We start from the raw sequence: 17805 nt of genomic DNA on the forward strand, positions 1-17805 counted from the left end.
AGTCTGTTTCCTCTCCTCTCCTGGAATGCCTGTGTGATGCACATTGGGAGGAACTGGACTGGAAAATCAGTGACTCCAGCAGATCCCAAAAAGATCTGTCAGCCAGCGGGCTCGCTCTCTACTCAGTCACACACACTGTACAGACCGCACACAACCGCCGTGAACCAGGAGAGATTTCTTTTCCGTTTCCACTGGAATGGAAAACCGCTCCATTGATCACCTTTTCTTAGCCGTTCAGTGACGTGCGATTCCAGAAAAATGTGACCAACTGCACTGCTGAATTCTGGGCAATGCTACAGCCCAGTTGAGAAGTTTTTACAGTTTTGTCGTATCATCTACACTATGTGGGCAAAAGTATGCGGACAGCTGAACATTATCTCGGTATGTGATTGCTGAACATCTCACTCCAAAACCCTGAGCAGTAATCTGCTGCTATAAAAGCTTCCACTCTTCTGGTTTAGGATTTCCACCGGATTTTGAAACCTGGCTGCAGGGCTCCCATTCAGCCACAAGAGCATTAGTGAGGTCCAACACTGATGTTGGGCAATTAGGTCTGGCTCACAGCCGGAGTTCCAGTTCATCCAAAGGTGTTGGATGGGGTTGAGGTCAGGGCTCTGTGCAGACCAGACATGTTCTTTCGCACCAAACTGGGAAAACCATTTCTTCATGGGCCTGGTTTAGTGCACGGGGGTATCATCATGTGGAAACAGGAAAGGGTCCCCCCCCCACAAACCACTGCCTCAAAGCTGGAAGAATACCGCTGCCGAAAATGTCATTAATGTATGTTGCTCAGTAACATTAAGATTTCCGAGAGTTGAGCCAAAATCATAGGAAACTGCCCGAGACCTAAGCCTTTAAATGTGAACACTGCTGACAGAGAACATGGCCAAAGCCACAAAAGTATTACTCAGGTTGTAAAAGGAAAACCCCTGACATTTCCTTTAGGATGATAAAATATAATAAAACAAAATAATAATAACTGCATGTGATTTGAGAAATTATGGGCTGAAGTCTGTTCTCTGAATCCCAAATCATCCTTGGAATATCTAATGATTCAAATGAATCCACATTAATGAATAAATTCCTTCAGGAGCGCAGCGAGCACAGGCACAGAAGTCTAAGTCATATTCATATTAGTCCCCAGGCACAAGTTCTATCCTCTAATTCAGCAGCAGACTGGTCTGACTGAACAGTGCTCTAATGCTCCATGAGGGCACAGCAGACAGTGCCAGACGTATTGAGTGGTAAACTGTACTGAGCCTCTGTCTGAACCCCTGTGACTGGCGTAAATAGATTTTGGGCACTTGTCAGGAAGAAGAAAAAAATAAAAACAGAAAACACAAGAGCGGTCCAGACACACAAATTAAATCAGTGCAGCTGCCCATTCACAAACACTGTGCCTCAATAACATATTGAACATGGCTGTTTGGAAAATGAAGTATTTGAGTGGTGCAACAAACAATCTGAGATATTGAACCAAAAAACAATTAAACAGATGATAAAGATAAGAAGAGAGAGAGAAAGAGCAATAAACTGAGTTTCAATACTGACCTGCAGCAACAGTTCACCTTCAGGGATCTTGGTCTCCACCACTCCTGCTGGTTTGCTGTCGTCATCGTTCACTCTGGCTGGAGTCGCTCCATTTCTACTGTTCAGGGTGACTGTAGAGAGGGGGAGACAGGGAGGGAGGGAGGTGGAGGGGGGTTTGGGGGTCGGAGGTGGTGGTGGGGAAAGGACGACAGGCTTTAGTGCTGTGATAATGTTTGCAAAGCACTGCTGTGACTGTCAGATTGCTTTATGCTTAATACGCCAAAGATGCTGCATGGCCACCCGCTCCCAGCCCATTAAACATTCATTACATGCAATCTGAAAGTCTAATTCCCCAAATCCAGACCTTTTATTTTGTCTAACTTACTTATATCATATGTGCTAAGACATCAGCACATCACTGATATATATTACAACAGAAAAAAAAACTTGTTTTGTTATTTCAGTCTCCTAAGAGGCTCTGCAGTCCTACAGCTGTGCAGCACCGTGCACAGTTTGATATAGTGCCCTGCTCTGAATGTTAGTCTATAAGATCCTCCACACCACTGTATTTCAAATTTACTTGCAACTGCTTTGATAATCAACTCATCGTTTGTCATTGTTTAAGCATAAATGCCAATGATTAACTGGTGTCAGCAGTGGGATCAGTGAGCTCCCCAAACAACAAGGAAGTAAAGCTCCTGGCAACGGAGCCCAAAGATTAATAAATAAAATGGAGACTTAAGAGTAAGACAGATCTTTGGATAAGAGAAATTTGATGTTGTGTACTTTGCCCACACATTTAGTCAGGTGTGTTTGTGTCTACAGGCTTCACAGCTGTTAACAAAAAAGCTTCTCATCTCTTCCAGAGATGCGTTGTTGCCACACTCAAGCGAGATGAGGCGACAGTTCCTTCAGGCGTCACTATATTTGCACTTTACCACTTGCTCAGCTCAGCTCATCCACCCTCCCCCTCCACTCTCCTCTCTCCAGCCTTACCACTCCCCCTCATCCCTCCCCCAGTCCCCTCTGCCTCCCCCTCCCTATCTCTGCCTCCCAGTCGTTCATTGGCTGGTGACCCCCAGCTGTTCTCATCCTAATGGGATTCTCCTTTTTCCCAGCGTGACATCATAACTTTGCTTGAGGCCTGTGAAGAGGTTAGCAGGCTGCTGGGTTAATGAAGACGAGGGACCGTTGTTCACGTAGAAAAAGTGATGTCCATGAGATATGTGTTATCTTGCATTCAGAGGATGAACAGACAATTATGTGACCTGGAAATTTTGTGGATTAAGCTTTGAACAGCAATGTGCCTCCTCACGGACATCTCGATTCGACACAGCTGAATTAAGAGTTGAGAGTAATCACTTTCCACAACAATTTTAGAGGAGACATTTTGAAATCCCCTTGTTTACCACTTGAACAAAATGAGAAAAATGACAGTCGGATGAAAATACTGATATCATTTTCATCCACCACTGGTGGCACTGTAGAGCAATCTTTAGCAGCAGGTGACAGTATTGTTTGGTATCACATTCCACTGCGGGACTCCATGAACACAAAGGTGAGGTGACAAACACCTCTACAGGCTGCAGAAACGTCTGTTGGAGGTCAATGTTATGTAGTTATATCAAAAACAAATCAGTTCATCAAGCACCTCATCAGTTCCTGGCTGAGAGTTTCAGCTGAGCCTCTGAACTCAGCTACAGTTTCTATCATAATCACATGCAGCTGCTTCTGAGTATCTTCACCTTAGCTGACATTTCTCAAGGGATTGTCTTGCAAATGTGTTCATGTTTTCTTAAAGCTTCTTCTAAGCCTATTTGTGACTGACTCTTTTTGGTTCTTAAATATTCAGACTTCTGAGTCAGGTCTTAACGGCACATTATTTGGAAGAGCATGTTTATTTTGGAACATAATCCCAACCATCAACACTTTAATTACATACATACATACATACACATCCAAGGGTTTTCTTGCAGACTACTTTAAATGCAGGCCAGATCATCACCAGATTTAGTTGTATTTGTTCCTTGGATTAAAAACGGTACTTTAGTATAATTCCTTAACGTGTTAATCAACTAAATAAAGAATGTACTTAGCAGTAGAGACACTGCTGTTGGAAAGCTGTTGGAAAGCTTCTGGGTTAGCATGAGGCGTGTAATTCCTGTTTGATTTTTCTTGCTCCTTTAAGAGTCTTTCCTTTTTCTTCCTTCCTGTACTGAAATACATCGTCCTTGTTTTCTCTTTGATGAACTGTACAACTCAAGTGTCAAAGGGCGTCCCTCCCTCCTTGTCTTTTTGTTTTTTTGTTTGTTGGTGCCCGTGATTCCTTTGGTTTTTCCACCAAAATGTAACTGGACACAAAAAAATAAAAAATAAAAAAATCATCTGTTTTTGGAATAGCCTGGATCCTGTTCCAAGAACCAGGTTTACTGAGTTATCTGGATAACTTTGCTGAGTAAATCCCGGTTCTTCTCAGTAAAGCTTATTTTTGGAACAGATCATCCTCTGTGTTGGCAAATAAAAACACTGGGCATGTGTATCAAATGATCAGGGCCTTATGAAGTCACTCTGTTTCACACGATTCCACAATTTGATAGTAAAACAAAACATACTCGGCACCAATGAAAGGGGAGAAGAAGACTGCAAAAGTCAACAATGTAGGTTTCAAAATAAAAACATAAGGTTTTGCAGTTGTTTGCTAGGCCTCATCATGATGATGTACAAGCTAACAGTCAACACACTGCAGGTTAAACATTTACCTCTTTAAAGCGAGGATATTCAAGTCATTATCATGAGAAAATTGTTTTTAAAGTATATATATATGATTTGAATAAAAATAATTATAAGTCTGTTTTTAACTGTTTTTTTTTATAATAGTCTTTGTTGGCTTGTTTCATTTATGTCTCTTTTACAAATGTCCAGTACAAAACAAAAGCCCTGTGAGAATTTCTACACTTATAAGACTTACAGTGTTCAGTGTTTGCTGACACTCTGCCAAAGAGGAGTTGATTCAGCTGTGTGGTTATTTTAAGGCTGTAGTTAGAGCTACTGCTTCATACTGAGAGGTGTCTCTAAAGATCTGTCCCTCTCAGAGACTGTACAGACGTAGCTAAATCCAACCTGTCTCCTAGAAGTTACAGTTACGTAAACTCAATGTGCAACAGCAAATATGTTTGCTCTTCTTTGACCTGGACATTTTTCAGCATTTCTGTCACATTTTTGACTGAAAACAACAGTTTATCAGTTGATTAATGATAATATACTGATAGCTGCAGCTAATACCATAAATAATTTGTTATTTCTATAATGGGAGATGATGAGCTGCGATGATGTCATGAGAAAGAGAGCAGTGGTCAAGCTCATTAATCTCTGACCTCCGCAGGAGCACTGTGCTGCGACCCATGATGGCCTTTGACCCTGAAGGTGATGTATGACATGATTGGGTGACTGGGTTCTGGGTCAGATCTTTTGTTGTCTGCAAAGTGGGTTAACAAGGAGTCCATCTGAGGGGCGGGGTGGTGTCAGGAGTGTCGGAGCAGACACTGGGCAGCATATGGGCTTTGTGCGGGAAGTCCGACGTGGCTTGTCCCTTCACACGAGACAGAGCTTTGGTTGGACGCCCCTGACCCTATTCCCATACAGACATGACTGACTTTTAAAGAATAATGTGTGACATAATCCAACTTACTGGTGAGGAAACGGCGTGGGCCATGCTAGATATGCTAAAGTGTGACGTTCTTGACCCACAGAGAAACGCAGGTGCTGCTTACAGCTGGAAAAAGGTGGAAAAAATGTTATGGTTCTGACAGATCTGGAAAAAAAGGCATAAATAAATGGGGGTTTACTCGTATATCATGTAACACGATGTTCTTGGTTCAAGCTTGGGCCCTTTGTTTCATGTCATTCCCTCTCTCTGCCTTTGTTTGCAGTCCGTCTCCATGATTAACTAAAAAATATATATTAAGACAAAATTCCAACTAATGGTTAAACAGTTGATCAATTAATTTACTGGTCAAAATTATTTGCTGACAATATTGATAATTTACGTCATTTAACAATGACCTAAACTTCACTGATTCCGTTTCCTAAATGTGAAGATTCGCTGGTTTTCTCTGTTATACATGATTATAAGTGGATTATTTCTCTTAACTTTGGACTGATGGTTGGACAAACAAGTGATCTGAAGACATAAGGGAAAGGAAATAAATAGATAAACAAATGAACCTAATTACTGGTAATACTAATGGAAAATCCACTTAGCTGCTATTTGTTCTCATTCTCAGGTTCATCTATTTGAAACCAGCAGTAGTTTTAACGTTGTTCTTTAATTTATGTTCATCTGCACAGTTTTTGGTTTCACAACCATGAAATGTCCATGTTATTAAGAACCTTACATTATATAGAGGTTATATGTAGCATGAGATGGGACATCCATGATTACACAAACACAAACAAATATATAATCCTATTTTAAAAACACTATCCTGAACTTTCCTGAGCGGTCACTGGCATTTACTTTGCTCTTTCATAAAAAGTGACCTGAAAGGCTGAAGAATCCACAGTGAAGTGTTTTCAGGTCTTATTTACTCGTGATCATCAAATCATCTCGTCTCAGTTTCATAACGTGTTTTCCTCCCTCGTGATCCCAATTTCTCAATGTCTTGAACAAATTATTTTATGATAATGACATAACAAGCTTTATTTTGTCTTCTCGTGATCATTATAAAAAACATCTGTGGGACTCTGGTGCGATAATCAGCTGAAATTGATACGAAATTGATGTGTAATCTAACAAACTGTCCCCTACCACAGACACACACGCACATTATAAGTCCATAATTGTATTATTGCAGCGCCTTGTAACTGCAATTTGGTCACTATAGACTGCTGTAGGCTTATTGTTGACTGCCACAGGCTCACCATCAGTCAGTAAAGCAACACTGCAGGGACATTATGGGACACTGAGGTCGGTTGGAGCTGCAGCTATAACAATAAAGGTTTGTCTCTGGCAGCTGAGTCTGCTGATTTTAGATTATTAGCAAGAGAATCTTTTATCCAATGATCACACAAAGACAGTTTTAGTTAACGTCAAGATGAAACTGTTTTGTCATTCGGAGAAAATAAAGTTTATTGTGTCTTGATCATGTGATAATTATTTCCTGATCATGAGAAAAACAAAGGGTTGAAATATTAAGATCATATAAAAACTACTGCACCATGTCCAGACATCTGTGTTTCTTTTGTTTCTGAGAACATTTCAGCCTTAACAATGAGCACTCTTTTTTGTGATTCATCTGTGTGTGAGTGTGTGTTTGTACTTTGGTAGATTGCACATCAGAAACCACAGGTACGCAGCTGCGTCAGTGGCATAATCCAACCAGAAAAAGTGGGCCAACACAAAGCCTCTTGAATGGCCAGAGGAGAACAAAGAGCAGATCTTGTTATCAAGCTTCAGTAGGCACAAGTGTACATAATGAAAAATTTACATTCCCACTGCCATCACATGCATGTGGCATAACAGTGCTCCAGAAATCACCCAGAGGCGTTCCCACTGAACTGAAGAGAACAGCTTGGCTTTCCCATATATGTTTACCTTAGCTTTATGGGGGTCTACAGTTACCGGACAACAAACAATATACATTAAAACACCAAAGTGACGTTCTACGACATGGACAGGTCAGGTCGTCCATACCCTCTGTGTCCACTGAGACCATTCTCCTTCTCTTTCATTCACTGTGTTCTGCACAGTAACTTCTCTTTTTCAGCCTACAGTTGGAAAAAGGTTGGAAATGAACTCAAAGTTTCAGACAAACTTTAAATTTTAGTGTGTGTTTTGTTTTCCTTCACATTTGCTGTCCAAGCCTCGTTTAAAAAAACTGTTTGCTAAAACTCTTTAATAACCAAAACTGGATGGTTTTAATCTTAAACCTGCAACAACTGAGATATTTTTTTTTTACCTCTTGGAGGCAGAGGAAACGAGTTGTGAGCACAACATTTACACATCATCACATCTAAAGTTAATATGGTGAACTTGTTTGCAAACAGTTGCTTATTTACAAATCAAGAAGTCATGGAAAAAACGTTTTCATTCATTTGAAGTCATGCTCGGCTCCACCTGATGAGTCCAGCGTTCCCTCTCTTTTAGGTTATGTTGTTGGCAAAATGTGGTTTGAAAGACTAAATATGGTGACATGTTTTGCTCTGAGCGCAGCAATAAAATGTTCTGAAACTGCCAAAATTATGTATCTTCTTAAGTTGGAGCCATTAACTTGCCATCTGTTAATTTGCAGTGGAAAAAAAACATGCTGAGCTCGAACTAAAAGATGACGTAGTGATGTATCATCATCCGTCTTCTGTCAACTCTCGAAAACAAGGGAAACTGCACTGGAATGAATCAGGATCAGCTCAGCCCACTGAAAATTCTCTTGTTCTAACAAAAGATAAGACTCAGAGGCTAAACCTCAGATGAAATGACCTGTTAGTGCTGCTGTCACTTAAATATATTCGTTCGACCTTTGAGAGGAATCTAAATAATTGATTCTGCGGTATTATGAATGTGCTCCAGAGCAGCAGTAAAGTGATGCAAAAGAGGACTTTATGAGAGCAGCCAGTCAACCCTTTGGTGGACATGGTGTGATTCTTCCTTTCACTGGGCCCCATGCCGGCCCTCGGCTAACGTATCTGCTCCAGTATTTGATAAATCAAATCTGACAAACAAGCAGTGACCCTGAAAATCAGACAGTTTGCCATACTTCAGCTGCCTTTGGAGCCATTTTTTATTGCACGGTGTTTTTGCTGGAAGGTAGTGATGCAGCTGGAGGGTGAAGGTTCATTTCAATATATATATTTTATATATATGACATCTGTGACGATTTAATAAATTAATTAGCTCTCCTAATGTATTCACCAGACTTTTCACAATGCTGCAGTCTCATTCAAAATAATTTATAAGAGATAGTAGTAGCATATCTCAGAAGGTTGCAGTACAGAAACCATCTATGCTTTAAGACTTTATCATTTTCTTAAACATCTGTTGTCTATGCAACGTTTTAGTCACCAGGATAAGACTGGATGACGGACGTAAACCTTTATTAGACATCTATCTGACCTGTAACAGAAATGTACCTGTAGCCTTTTCATTGTCTTGTTTGTAAGACAACCCCCTGGACAATTTTGTCAGTGTGTCAATAGTTCTGCGTTAGCATTTAGCTCCCTCACATTAGCCCAGACGATATAAAGGTGGCATCATTAGTGTGGCAAACACAGCTGAGAAGCCTGAGCTTGAAAAAGCTCCATAATCTTTTAGCTTCCCTAATGAGGAAAATCGTGTTTTTGGTTAAATACTGAAAAGGCAAGGCTGACTTGAACTGGCCCTGACCTTCAGATATGTTAGCATCTCAAAGCCAACCACACATGGTTTGCAGAACGCAAACCCCAGTCTCTGGTGTCAAAGTTCTGTACTTTGCACATCAACCATCCAGTGGCACCAAACTGCTAGTGGACATAATCCAGGCGGCAATTGTGTTTCCTCCAAGAACATAAGCGCACTTTTTTTGAGGACAGAGTCGCAGAACCACACAGATCCAGTTGTCAACACCTTCAGAAGACAAATATTTCGGTCCTGGGACTGTGACCCAGAGACCAGCTTGGCTCTGTTCCTGGCCTTCATCATGAAGCCTCCAGCATAAAGCTTACTGACACGGCTCCACAGAGAGCCAGATCTGGGCCGGGTACACTGGGGTTTATCTCACAGAGGGCTTTACTTTGCTGGAAGCCGAGACCCAAAACAACATTTCGCACACAGCAAATATTTATCAAATATTTGACCACTTTCAATTTGTCCCATCATGCTATTTACAACGGGATTAGGGCGGATGTTCTGTGCTTGTGCCACTTCAATTTCCTGCCCAATCCCTACATGTCATCTTGGCATTCATCCACAGCGTTGCTGCGGGCCACCACCTACTCCTGATAACAAAAACAAAACAAAAACCCACACGTGACGTTGCCAAAAGAGACTTAACAAAGTGTTTGCAACCATTCACAGGAAAGACTCAGGATGACATGTTACTTACAGCAGAGCTGCCGTTAAAACCGCTGAGGGACACCTTCTCTTGTTGATCATGGAGATATTTTTAGATTCGATTTATTCCTTTTCATTTTTAGTATCTGCTGTGAATAGTAGTCATGTATAATGATACATGTTTGATTACAGATTGATAAAGTGATCAACCTAAATACAAAATTTTCAATGAAAAAATAATTGTGCACAAACATATGCCTCTGAGTGTGAACTGACTTGTTTGTTTACACCACATACTGCATGTCTCTGCTGTCGGGTCACATGGGATAACAATAGCAGGAGTCTGAATCATGAAACAGTGCTATATTTGGACGGCATTAACCCAGCGTATTAAGCTCGTGTGTGGGAGAGGAGGGGCTGGAGAGGGGGTGGTTACCAGGCCGTGGTGACAGAGGCCGATGGTGTTGGACATCCTCAGCCACTGCGTTAATGCTGACGATTAGAGGACACGCCCCTCCCACATGGCCCGTACTGGTCATGCGGTGGAGGGAGGTGGAAACGTTGCAGTTTATTTTGGACCCTTGCCAGGACTGATTCAGACGGCAGGCAGCGAGGACGAGGACTAAATAAAGGATTCCTTTAGTTTCATGGCTGAGAAGGCTGTCAGTCACCTGTGGCCAAAGCCATCGCACAGTTTTATGATCTCGTATTCTGGTTATGAGCCTTATCCGCAGAGTATCCTGATTATTCATTTCTCTGTTTACCTGATTGTAAATTTTTTTCGGGTGTGCCTTTGACTCATCAGCATCATCACAAGTTTTTATCAGAGCGGGCTGAACTACAAGGCCACAGAAAAGATGATCAACCATTTTTTATTGACTATTAAACGTCGTCATGAAACCTGATCGGATGAGCACACCATTCGTTGGGTTGAATCACTTTAAAATGAGGGAAAGGCCATGAAGGCGGAGAATCGTGCTTCATTTCACACCTACAGTGTTGTGAACATGCATGTACCTCAGTTCGTAACACGCCCGTGGTCTCACCAGAGTGACTCCAACCACAGACCAGACTTTATGACAGAGACCACAGGACACACTCTGCATCCTGTGTTCCAGATGTAATATTTTTGTACAATAATCGATTGCAAGCAGCAAATGACGCTGTTTCAGACTCAAACCTTAGCAGGCAAAAGTTGTGAAATACTGTCACATGGAGTTTTGAAGAGGTCTAAGGCTGAATATATGAAATTTTGGCACTTTGTGTGTCAGCATGCAGCCACACACAGTACAGCACATGCATACAGTATGTATGTGAGTGTGTTTGTGTGTTAATTATTCTACCAGAGTGTGTATGCCAGCGAGTAAATATAGAACGTTTCAACTCCTTCACCCCTGAACACTGCAGTAAATGAACACGCGATGCACACATACCACCCCCACATTCACTAACATACACATGGATGCACGCAAAACACACACACACACATACATACATACGCACACAGCCTCACATATAGCGGCTGAACATGAACACGCGGTCACTAATGCAGGGGGAAGGCACGCACCCTGTGCTGCTTTCGTGTCTCCTGAGGTTTTTCGATCACATGGTTGCATATTTGCTTATGAGAGGCGATCCAGAGAGATGGGAGGAGGGGGGGGGGGGGGGGAGGTGAGGAGTGATGGGATTTGGGTGGGGTAGGGTGGGCAGGGGGGGTGGGGGTCACTCCTGATTACCAGGTTTTGCCTTTGGTGGCCTGCATTCCTCTCAGTGCCGTATCGTGATCAGTGGGGCTGGGGGATGGGGTTAAGCCCTGTAAGGGAAGGACGGAGGGAAGGACGGGCAGAGGGAGGGAGGTAGGGAGGGGGGGGGGAAGGGAGAGAGGGAGGGTCGTCATGACCCACTGGTGATCATGTAGCCCACACAGCTCTGCCTTTCATTTGTGTGCAGATAGATGACCTACAGGAAGGAGGGGGAGGGGAGGTGGCATTTCAAATAACAAATCATCGCCCTCATTCGGAGCAAAACAGAGATGAGTATCATGACGCGTCACAAGGCTTTCACAGCAACCACACAGCTTATGTAACCAATCCCGGAGCAGCGACTGCGGCGGCGGCAGACTATAGAAACGTTGTCGAGCTGCAGCTCTGACAGATATTTCCAGCTGTGTGCCAACTCTGTGCGTGCCGTGTCACGCCAGCGATGTACAGACATTAATTTCATTAAAACGGAGTTATTTGGCCTCATTTTGTTTCAGACATCAGGCAACATGTTCTGCAGCTGTACCCACACTGACTTAAACTGAACCGATTGACATGGCTTCAGCTACGTTATTTACCAAAGCACTGGTTACAAAACAGTGAAAAGTGATGTTTTGAAGGGAAGCAAGCGCGACGATGATGATGCTTCTGGATCATTTCTATCAGGCCACAGTTAGTGTGTAAATACATACCAGCTTCAAGTGTACAACACAGCTGCTGTACATTCTATTAGGAGCAGAATAAGGTTTTTACATAATTCATTTTCTATATCCATGGCCTGATCCAGTGGGAGTTGCATAATGTGTGTGCTGTGCAGGTCCATGTTTGCCATCTCTCTATTAATGGAAGACATTTTATGCTGGTGCTTTCATAATAAATCTAATGCTCTACCTCATGGAAACGTGTGAAAAGTTCATTTCTCCTCTACTGCTACAGTGTTATGTGTTTTTTTCTTCTTTTTTTTTGGCTCCCAGTGATTTGCAGCCACAGTAGAAATACAAGTTCAAAGACCAAAAAAAAAAAAAAAAGAATAAAAACTGGATTAAATAATTACTGTGTAGAATTAATGGGGACAAATTAAGCAATCCCATTCTTTTCCTTATGTTTCTCTTCACTTTCACATAGTGGAAACATGTTCTGAGTTGTCTGCAGCACATGAGGACCCTGTTTCATGTAAACTGTGTTAAAGTCTGTCCTCTGCCAACACTACAAATGTTTGCTGTTTAACATTAAACAAAATGGGCAGTTTAAAGGTTCTGCTTTTAAAAACATGAACTAGTTCAATCTTAAAAATGTTGTGCTTACACATTCAATCAATATGCTGATTAAAAACTGTAAACACAGCACTGACACATTTCATCGTTTCAGTCAAGTTATAAGTTATGGCAAATTTGTTAGGACACAACTGTCCATTTACTCATCCAGCGGACACAGAGCAACATTCATTTGGAGTTGTATTGGATGATTTGAAGTCCAACTTTCACATTCCTAGTAGCTCTGTTTTGGTGTCCACCTATTTCTGAGGGAAATATCTGTCTCTCACTGTGCTCTTTGGTGCTGAGCAGTTAGTGTACAGCGGCTTTACGGAGTTTTTTTTTTTGAGAGAAAGACTGAAAAAAACTCTCCGTAAAGCTGAGGGGAATAAGTTTCCTTCACGCCGTATTACACATCGTCAGACTTGAAACAATATGCGTCAGCCTGCAGTGTTAAACACACAGCAACACCAAAGCACAGCGAGTGAATCCTCTGCAGTCCACAGGGATTATTTCTCCTAATCTCCCTCTATATTTACAATAGAGTGTTTCTCAAAGAGCTGAAGTTCACTTTAACAACCGTCATGCTGCTACGATAAAATCAGAGGATTAATCGTAATTTCATCTCCTGTCCAGCACTGCGGTCTACGAACTATAACCACAGTGTTTGCTGAAGCTCTGAGCACAATAACGACCATCTGACGTGCATCTGAGACAGTAACGGTTATGTAACAGCAGCCACGTGATGGCAGGTTGGATTCTTGCATCTAAAACTCAGGGAACCATTCCAGAACAACAAGAGGAGAAGCAGAAGGGATCTGGGATGAATGAGGGGGGACAGGAAAAGGAAAACGGATGATGAAGCTATTCGGCTTTGTCTTCCAAGAACCCCAGGAGAGCTCTTATTGGCTTAGTGGTGTCATCAAGGATCTTGTCAATGTTTTCTCCAACGTTAACACCGTAACAATGTCCCCACAGGACCAGTCCTCACTACGGACCGTGGAGAACGACCACTGATCATCTGCTGTCATGCAGACTGCATGTATGGCAGGTGAAGCGTGAGATTTATTTCACTGTGCCACGATTTCTTTTTCTTTCCCATTCTGTATATCAGAATGTAAAGTAGGGAGAGCTGCAGCAAATGACAACAGCAATGGCCGAAAGTTACGACGAGAAACTAACTGAGCTCGTCACAGTTCTGCTGCGATCTTAAAAGAACCTAAAGACACGTTACATTCACTGTTTCGCTGTTGATGCTGATCAGAGGAATGGTGTGAAACCATCACAGAGACTGTGTACGAGCACAAGATACAAACTAAATGTTTATAAAATGTTTATCTTCGGCGGAGCATGAATGTGCTCAGCAAATCTATTCCTTTACGAGGTTTTTTTCTTTCCCTCTGCACCAGTGTCTGACACTCCGGCTGGAAAACTAACCCCACACGTGGATAAAGAGGAGAGAGCAGACTAATTCTGATGAGCGTGTCACTGATTTTCCACACCAAATTATCCGTGACCATGCTAACGCTGCTGGAAACTCTCCATGTTGTGGCTTTTCAGCGCACACACCACCAGTAATGTGGCGCAAAGCTTTCAGAACAAAGTATAAATCTTGCAGATGTTGTTGGCATCACAAAGCTGTTGACAGCTGCACATGACACATTACACAAAAACACATTATCACCTCCAGGGACAGAAAATGACATGTTACAGCTTTGCTCACAGGAAACAGACATATGTCCATATTCCAAGATGGCTGAGAGGTACTTCTCACCCTGAGTGGGGTGACCCCTGTGTTATCGGTTTTAGGAGAGTTAACACCCCTCTCTGCAGACTGGCTGAGAAGGACGAGCCCATTGTAGCTCCAGACAATAACAAAGATGGCAGCTGGGCTGGATAATACTGTCAGCCAGATTAACCGGGCTCTGCCAGGGCTTTGTTTCGACTCGTACGACATATTCAATTACACGCGCAGCCGTGACAGTGAGTGTCTGCGCACAACAAACTTGAAATAACAAACCTTACTGAAATTATTTTTCAAAAAGTGATATTCAAGAAGAAAAACATACTAATATCATGTGTAAACTAATCACTACCTTATCGAAGGTGGGCCTCTCTTAGCGTTTAACAGTTCTTCTAAACATCCAAACAAAGCAGCAACAGCTGAGTGTTGAGGCAGTGGCGGGGATCCCAGACTGGAGTTAAGTCATCGCTCCACAGACCACCCAGTATAAGATGTCTCTGACAAGCAGGATTTGTACTGTTTACATACAACAAATTATGGCAAACCACAGAGGCAGCCCCAAGCGACGGGGCCTCAGGGTCCGTCGGGCTTTCCCTCTGTGGAGATGCTTCCTTAATGTAAGAGCCCTGAGCTCGTTAATTACTTAGAGACTGTCCAGGAAGTAGGCTAATGCAGTTAGACAAGAGGGTTTGTCTATAGGCTATACTTTGACCTATTGGTACTGAAATCCACTATCAATAATTCACTCTGACAAGTCGAGTAGCCATTGAATACTCCCGTATGTTTCAGAATCCAAATAATAAACACAAATCCCATCCCAAAACGTATGAAGAGAAATTTCTCTGGAGAAGAAAAGGCTTCAGACCTCAGTGACTTTATTTTAGGTCTCCTGGAGCCTCTGCCCGTACACGATGTGTGAACAGAGCACACACAATAAGAGTAGGAAATGCATTGGCAACATCCGGTGAAAACACACTCATATCACAGGTGCTGTATCCTGTCCATCTCACCCCAAACAGCCATTTCAAAAAGCCGCTGCCTTAAACAAACATTGCTCTGCCTCCATTTCATAAATTCTTTAAACTCAAGGGTTTCTCTCAATTATTCATGCTTCGAGAGCATCTGACGGCCGCATTGCAGCATTCTCTCTGAAAGATCAGCGCCTAAAATAACAATGTCTTCACTCTGCATAGTAGAGAAACCAGTACACATCCATCCATTGGCATGCAACTCTTCCATGCTTTGGTGTACAGTTTTAATGGACACCGAGCAGAGCTCCATCTCCTAATCCTCATCACACACACACACACACACCCGTAGACATGGGTCTCAATGAAATATTGAGGGCCTTTCCCTGGTATGAAATCATCTGGATAAGGCGGTGGCTGGTTGCTCTTCCCTCTGTGTGGTGGTCTCCACATCTCAGACTGATGAGATGAGCCGTGAGATGTTGGGAAACACATCCAGCACAAATACAGAGTAAGAAACTCGGCTGTTGTGACATGCTTGTAATGGTTGGAGGGACCAGAGCAATAACTGAGCTCATTTAGAAACAGCCGCCACTTTAAACTGCTGCTTCCTGCTTAGATTTATCGCTCACTATCTTTATTGCACTCATACACAACTGCCAAAGATGCTAAAGAGATACTAGGAAACACCTTCAGCAGCTCCCGTACTGGATATTTATACTCACATTGTCTGAGAAGCTACTGTGGCAACCGGTTCATCCAAGAGTGAGCTGGGCTTAATTCAAAGTAAGAACACTGGTCAAACCTGGCAACTGCTCTGAGGAAAGCCCAACTATTACTACTGACAATTCATATTTTAAGATAGAGGAGCATCTGCTGCAGAACAAACTATAGTAACAGTCACGTGTTTGTGGAAAATAGGTTTTTGTTGTTGTTGTTGTTGCAGGACACTAAAAATAGAAAGAGAAGATAAACGTTATTACTGCACATCTTTTTTTTTTTCTTCAGTACCAGCCTGTCTAGACAAATGAAATGAACAGCATGACATCGGCCTGCTGTTGTTGTTATGGACTTTCAGGCATTGCATTATTACAGAGGTCAATATGATTTTGAATGAGGTTTTCTTATTTGTGGATCAGGGGTTGTGGTTTCAGGGGTTGGCTCTCTCTACGGGAGAGTTACGTGAGTAACATGAGCGCCGGGGACGTAACTCGTTAATTTGCTATTGATCTTCGGTCGGTTTCAAAGAAAACAAGATGATTTCCCAAAACCGTGCTACTAATTGGAAACAGGCTTATGTGACAGATGAGATCAGCGCATCCATTTAACTGTTCTTATGCAAAAGAGTCAACCTAATTCCACGGACACAGACAGTAATAGATGCAGCACACATAACACATGAAGACCACAATATCTCCATCTACAGTGCATCTGCAGTGACCTTTGACTTCAACCACAAGAGCTGCTACTGTCATACGCGGAGTGGTAATAATTTAGTAACTATTGCTGTAGATTTACCAGAGAAGAAGTTCTTGGCTCGCAGGTAGCTGACGCTGAGGCGGAGGATGGAGAGTTTGTCCAGGCTGGCGGTGACCTCTTCGGGGAAAGGCAGCAGGCTGGCCAGACGCTCCAGCTCGCCATTCAGCCGGTCTCTGTGCCGTTTGGACGGGTTGGATTTAGCCCCTTCAGCTGGCGGCTGCTTCACCCTGATGAACATTATAGATGAAGAAAGAGGTCACAACATAAACACTGGCTGTCACCCTCAGAGCGCGTGATCTCTTCTTTGGGTTGCTCTCATTTTGTCCGTTTCTTCATTCCTGTGCTTGGAGGACATTTGGGGTCAAACAACAATTTTTGGGGGGAGCAGTAACAAAGTTTGAGATTGTAACAATTTGGTGGTACAGCACTAAAATTGGGATTAACACACGAAATCCTGGGATTACAGCAAATATATTTTTGAATCCGCTGTGTCAAATTTTGGGGATTATAACAACACATTTTGGGGGGTGACTGGGGGACTTTTATTCTATAACAACATGAGAAAGGATATTTTTAAGGTCACAATAACCTTTTTACATAGTTCTGTTATTTTTATATATTTATGTTTTGCTGTGTGTGTATGTGCACGTCAGTGTCATTTATAAGCCTATAAGCCGTCCAACATCGCTTCAGATGACGGCATGTTGACCTTAATGAAAGCTCAAAATTAATTTGTCTTTCTTTGTTTGTGAAATTATTATTATAACTCCTTCACCATTGGTTCATCATTTCCAAAGATACCAAACATGTCAAACTAAATTCTGGGGAAATACATGAATGCAATGTATAACAATTAGGAATTAGCAAATTAGCAGTACAACAATGACATGTCTCATTCTAAAATTTTAAAATAGTTTTTGATAATAGAATAGTTAAAATAAAATAAATAAATAAAGTGCCTAACTGTGTGAACCACTTTGGACTTTGGTGCTTTTTTTTGTAGCAAAACTGTTCAGGTGCAGGTGTCAGTTTTGAAACATGCAAAACA

General features: G+C 42.2%; 1 protein-coding gene across 1 annotated transcript in view; it reads right to left on the minus strand.

Annotated features, from left to right (window-relative positions):
* Positions 1 to 17805, minus strand: part of LOC121194336 (aryl hydrocarbon receptor-like) — a 30380-nt gene that overhangs the window by 9918 nt on the left and 2657 nt on the right. Inside the window, exons 2-3 of the mRNA XM_041057167.1 lie at positions 16797 to 16984; positions 1552 to 1661 (exon numbers count right to left, since the gene is read on the minus strand). Of these exons, the coding sequence (XP_040913101.1) occupies positions 1552 to 1661; positions 16797 to 16984 (298 nt within the window). The remainder of the gene's footprint in view (positions 1 to 1551; positions 1662 to 16796; positions 16985 to 17805) is intronic.

This window comes from Toxotes jaculatrix, chromosome 15, assembly GCF_017976425.1.
Source record: "Toxotes jaculatrix isolate fToxJac2 chromosome 15, fToxJac2.pri, whole genome shotgun sequence".
Lineage (NCBI taxonomy): Eukaryota > Metazoa > Chordata > Actinopteri > Toxotidae > Toxotes > Toxotes jaculatrix.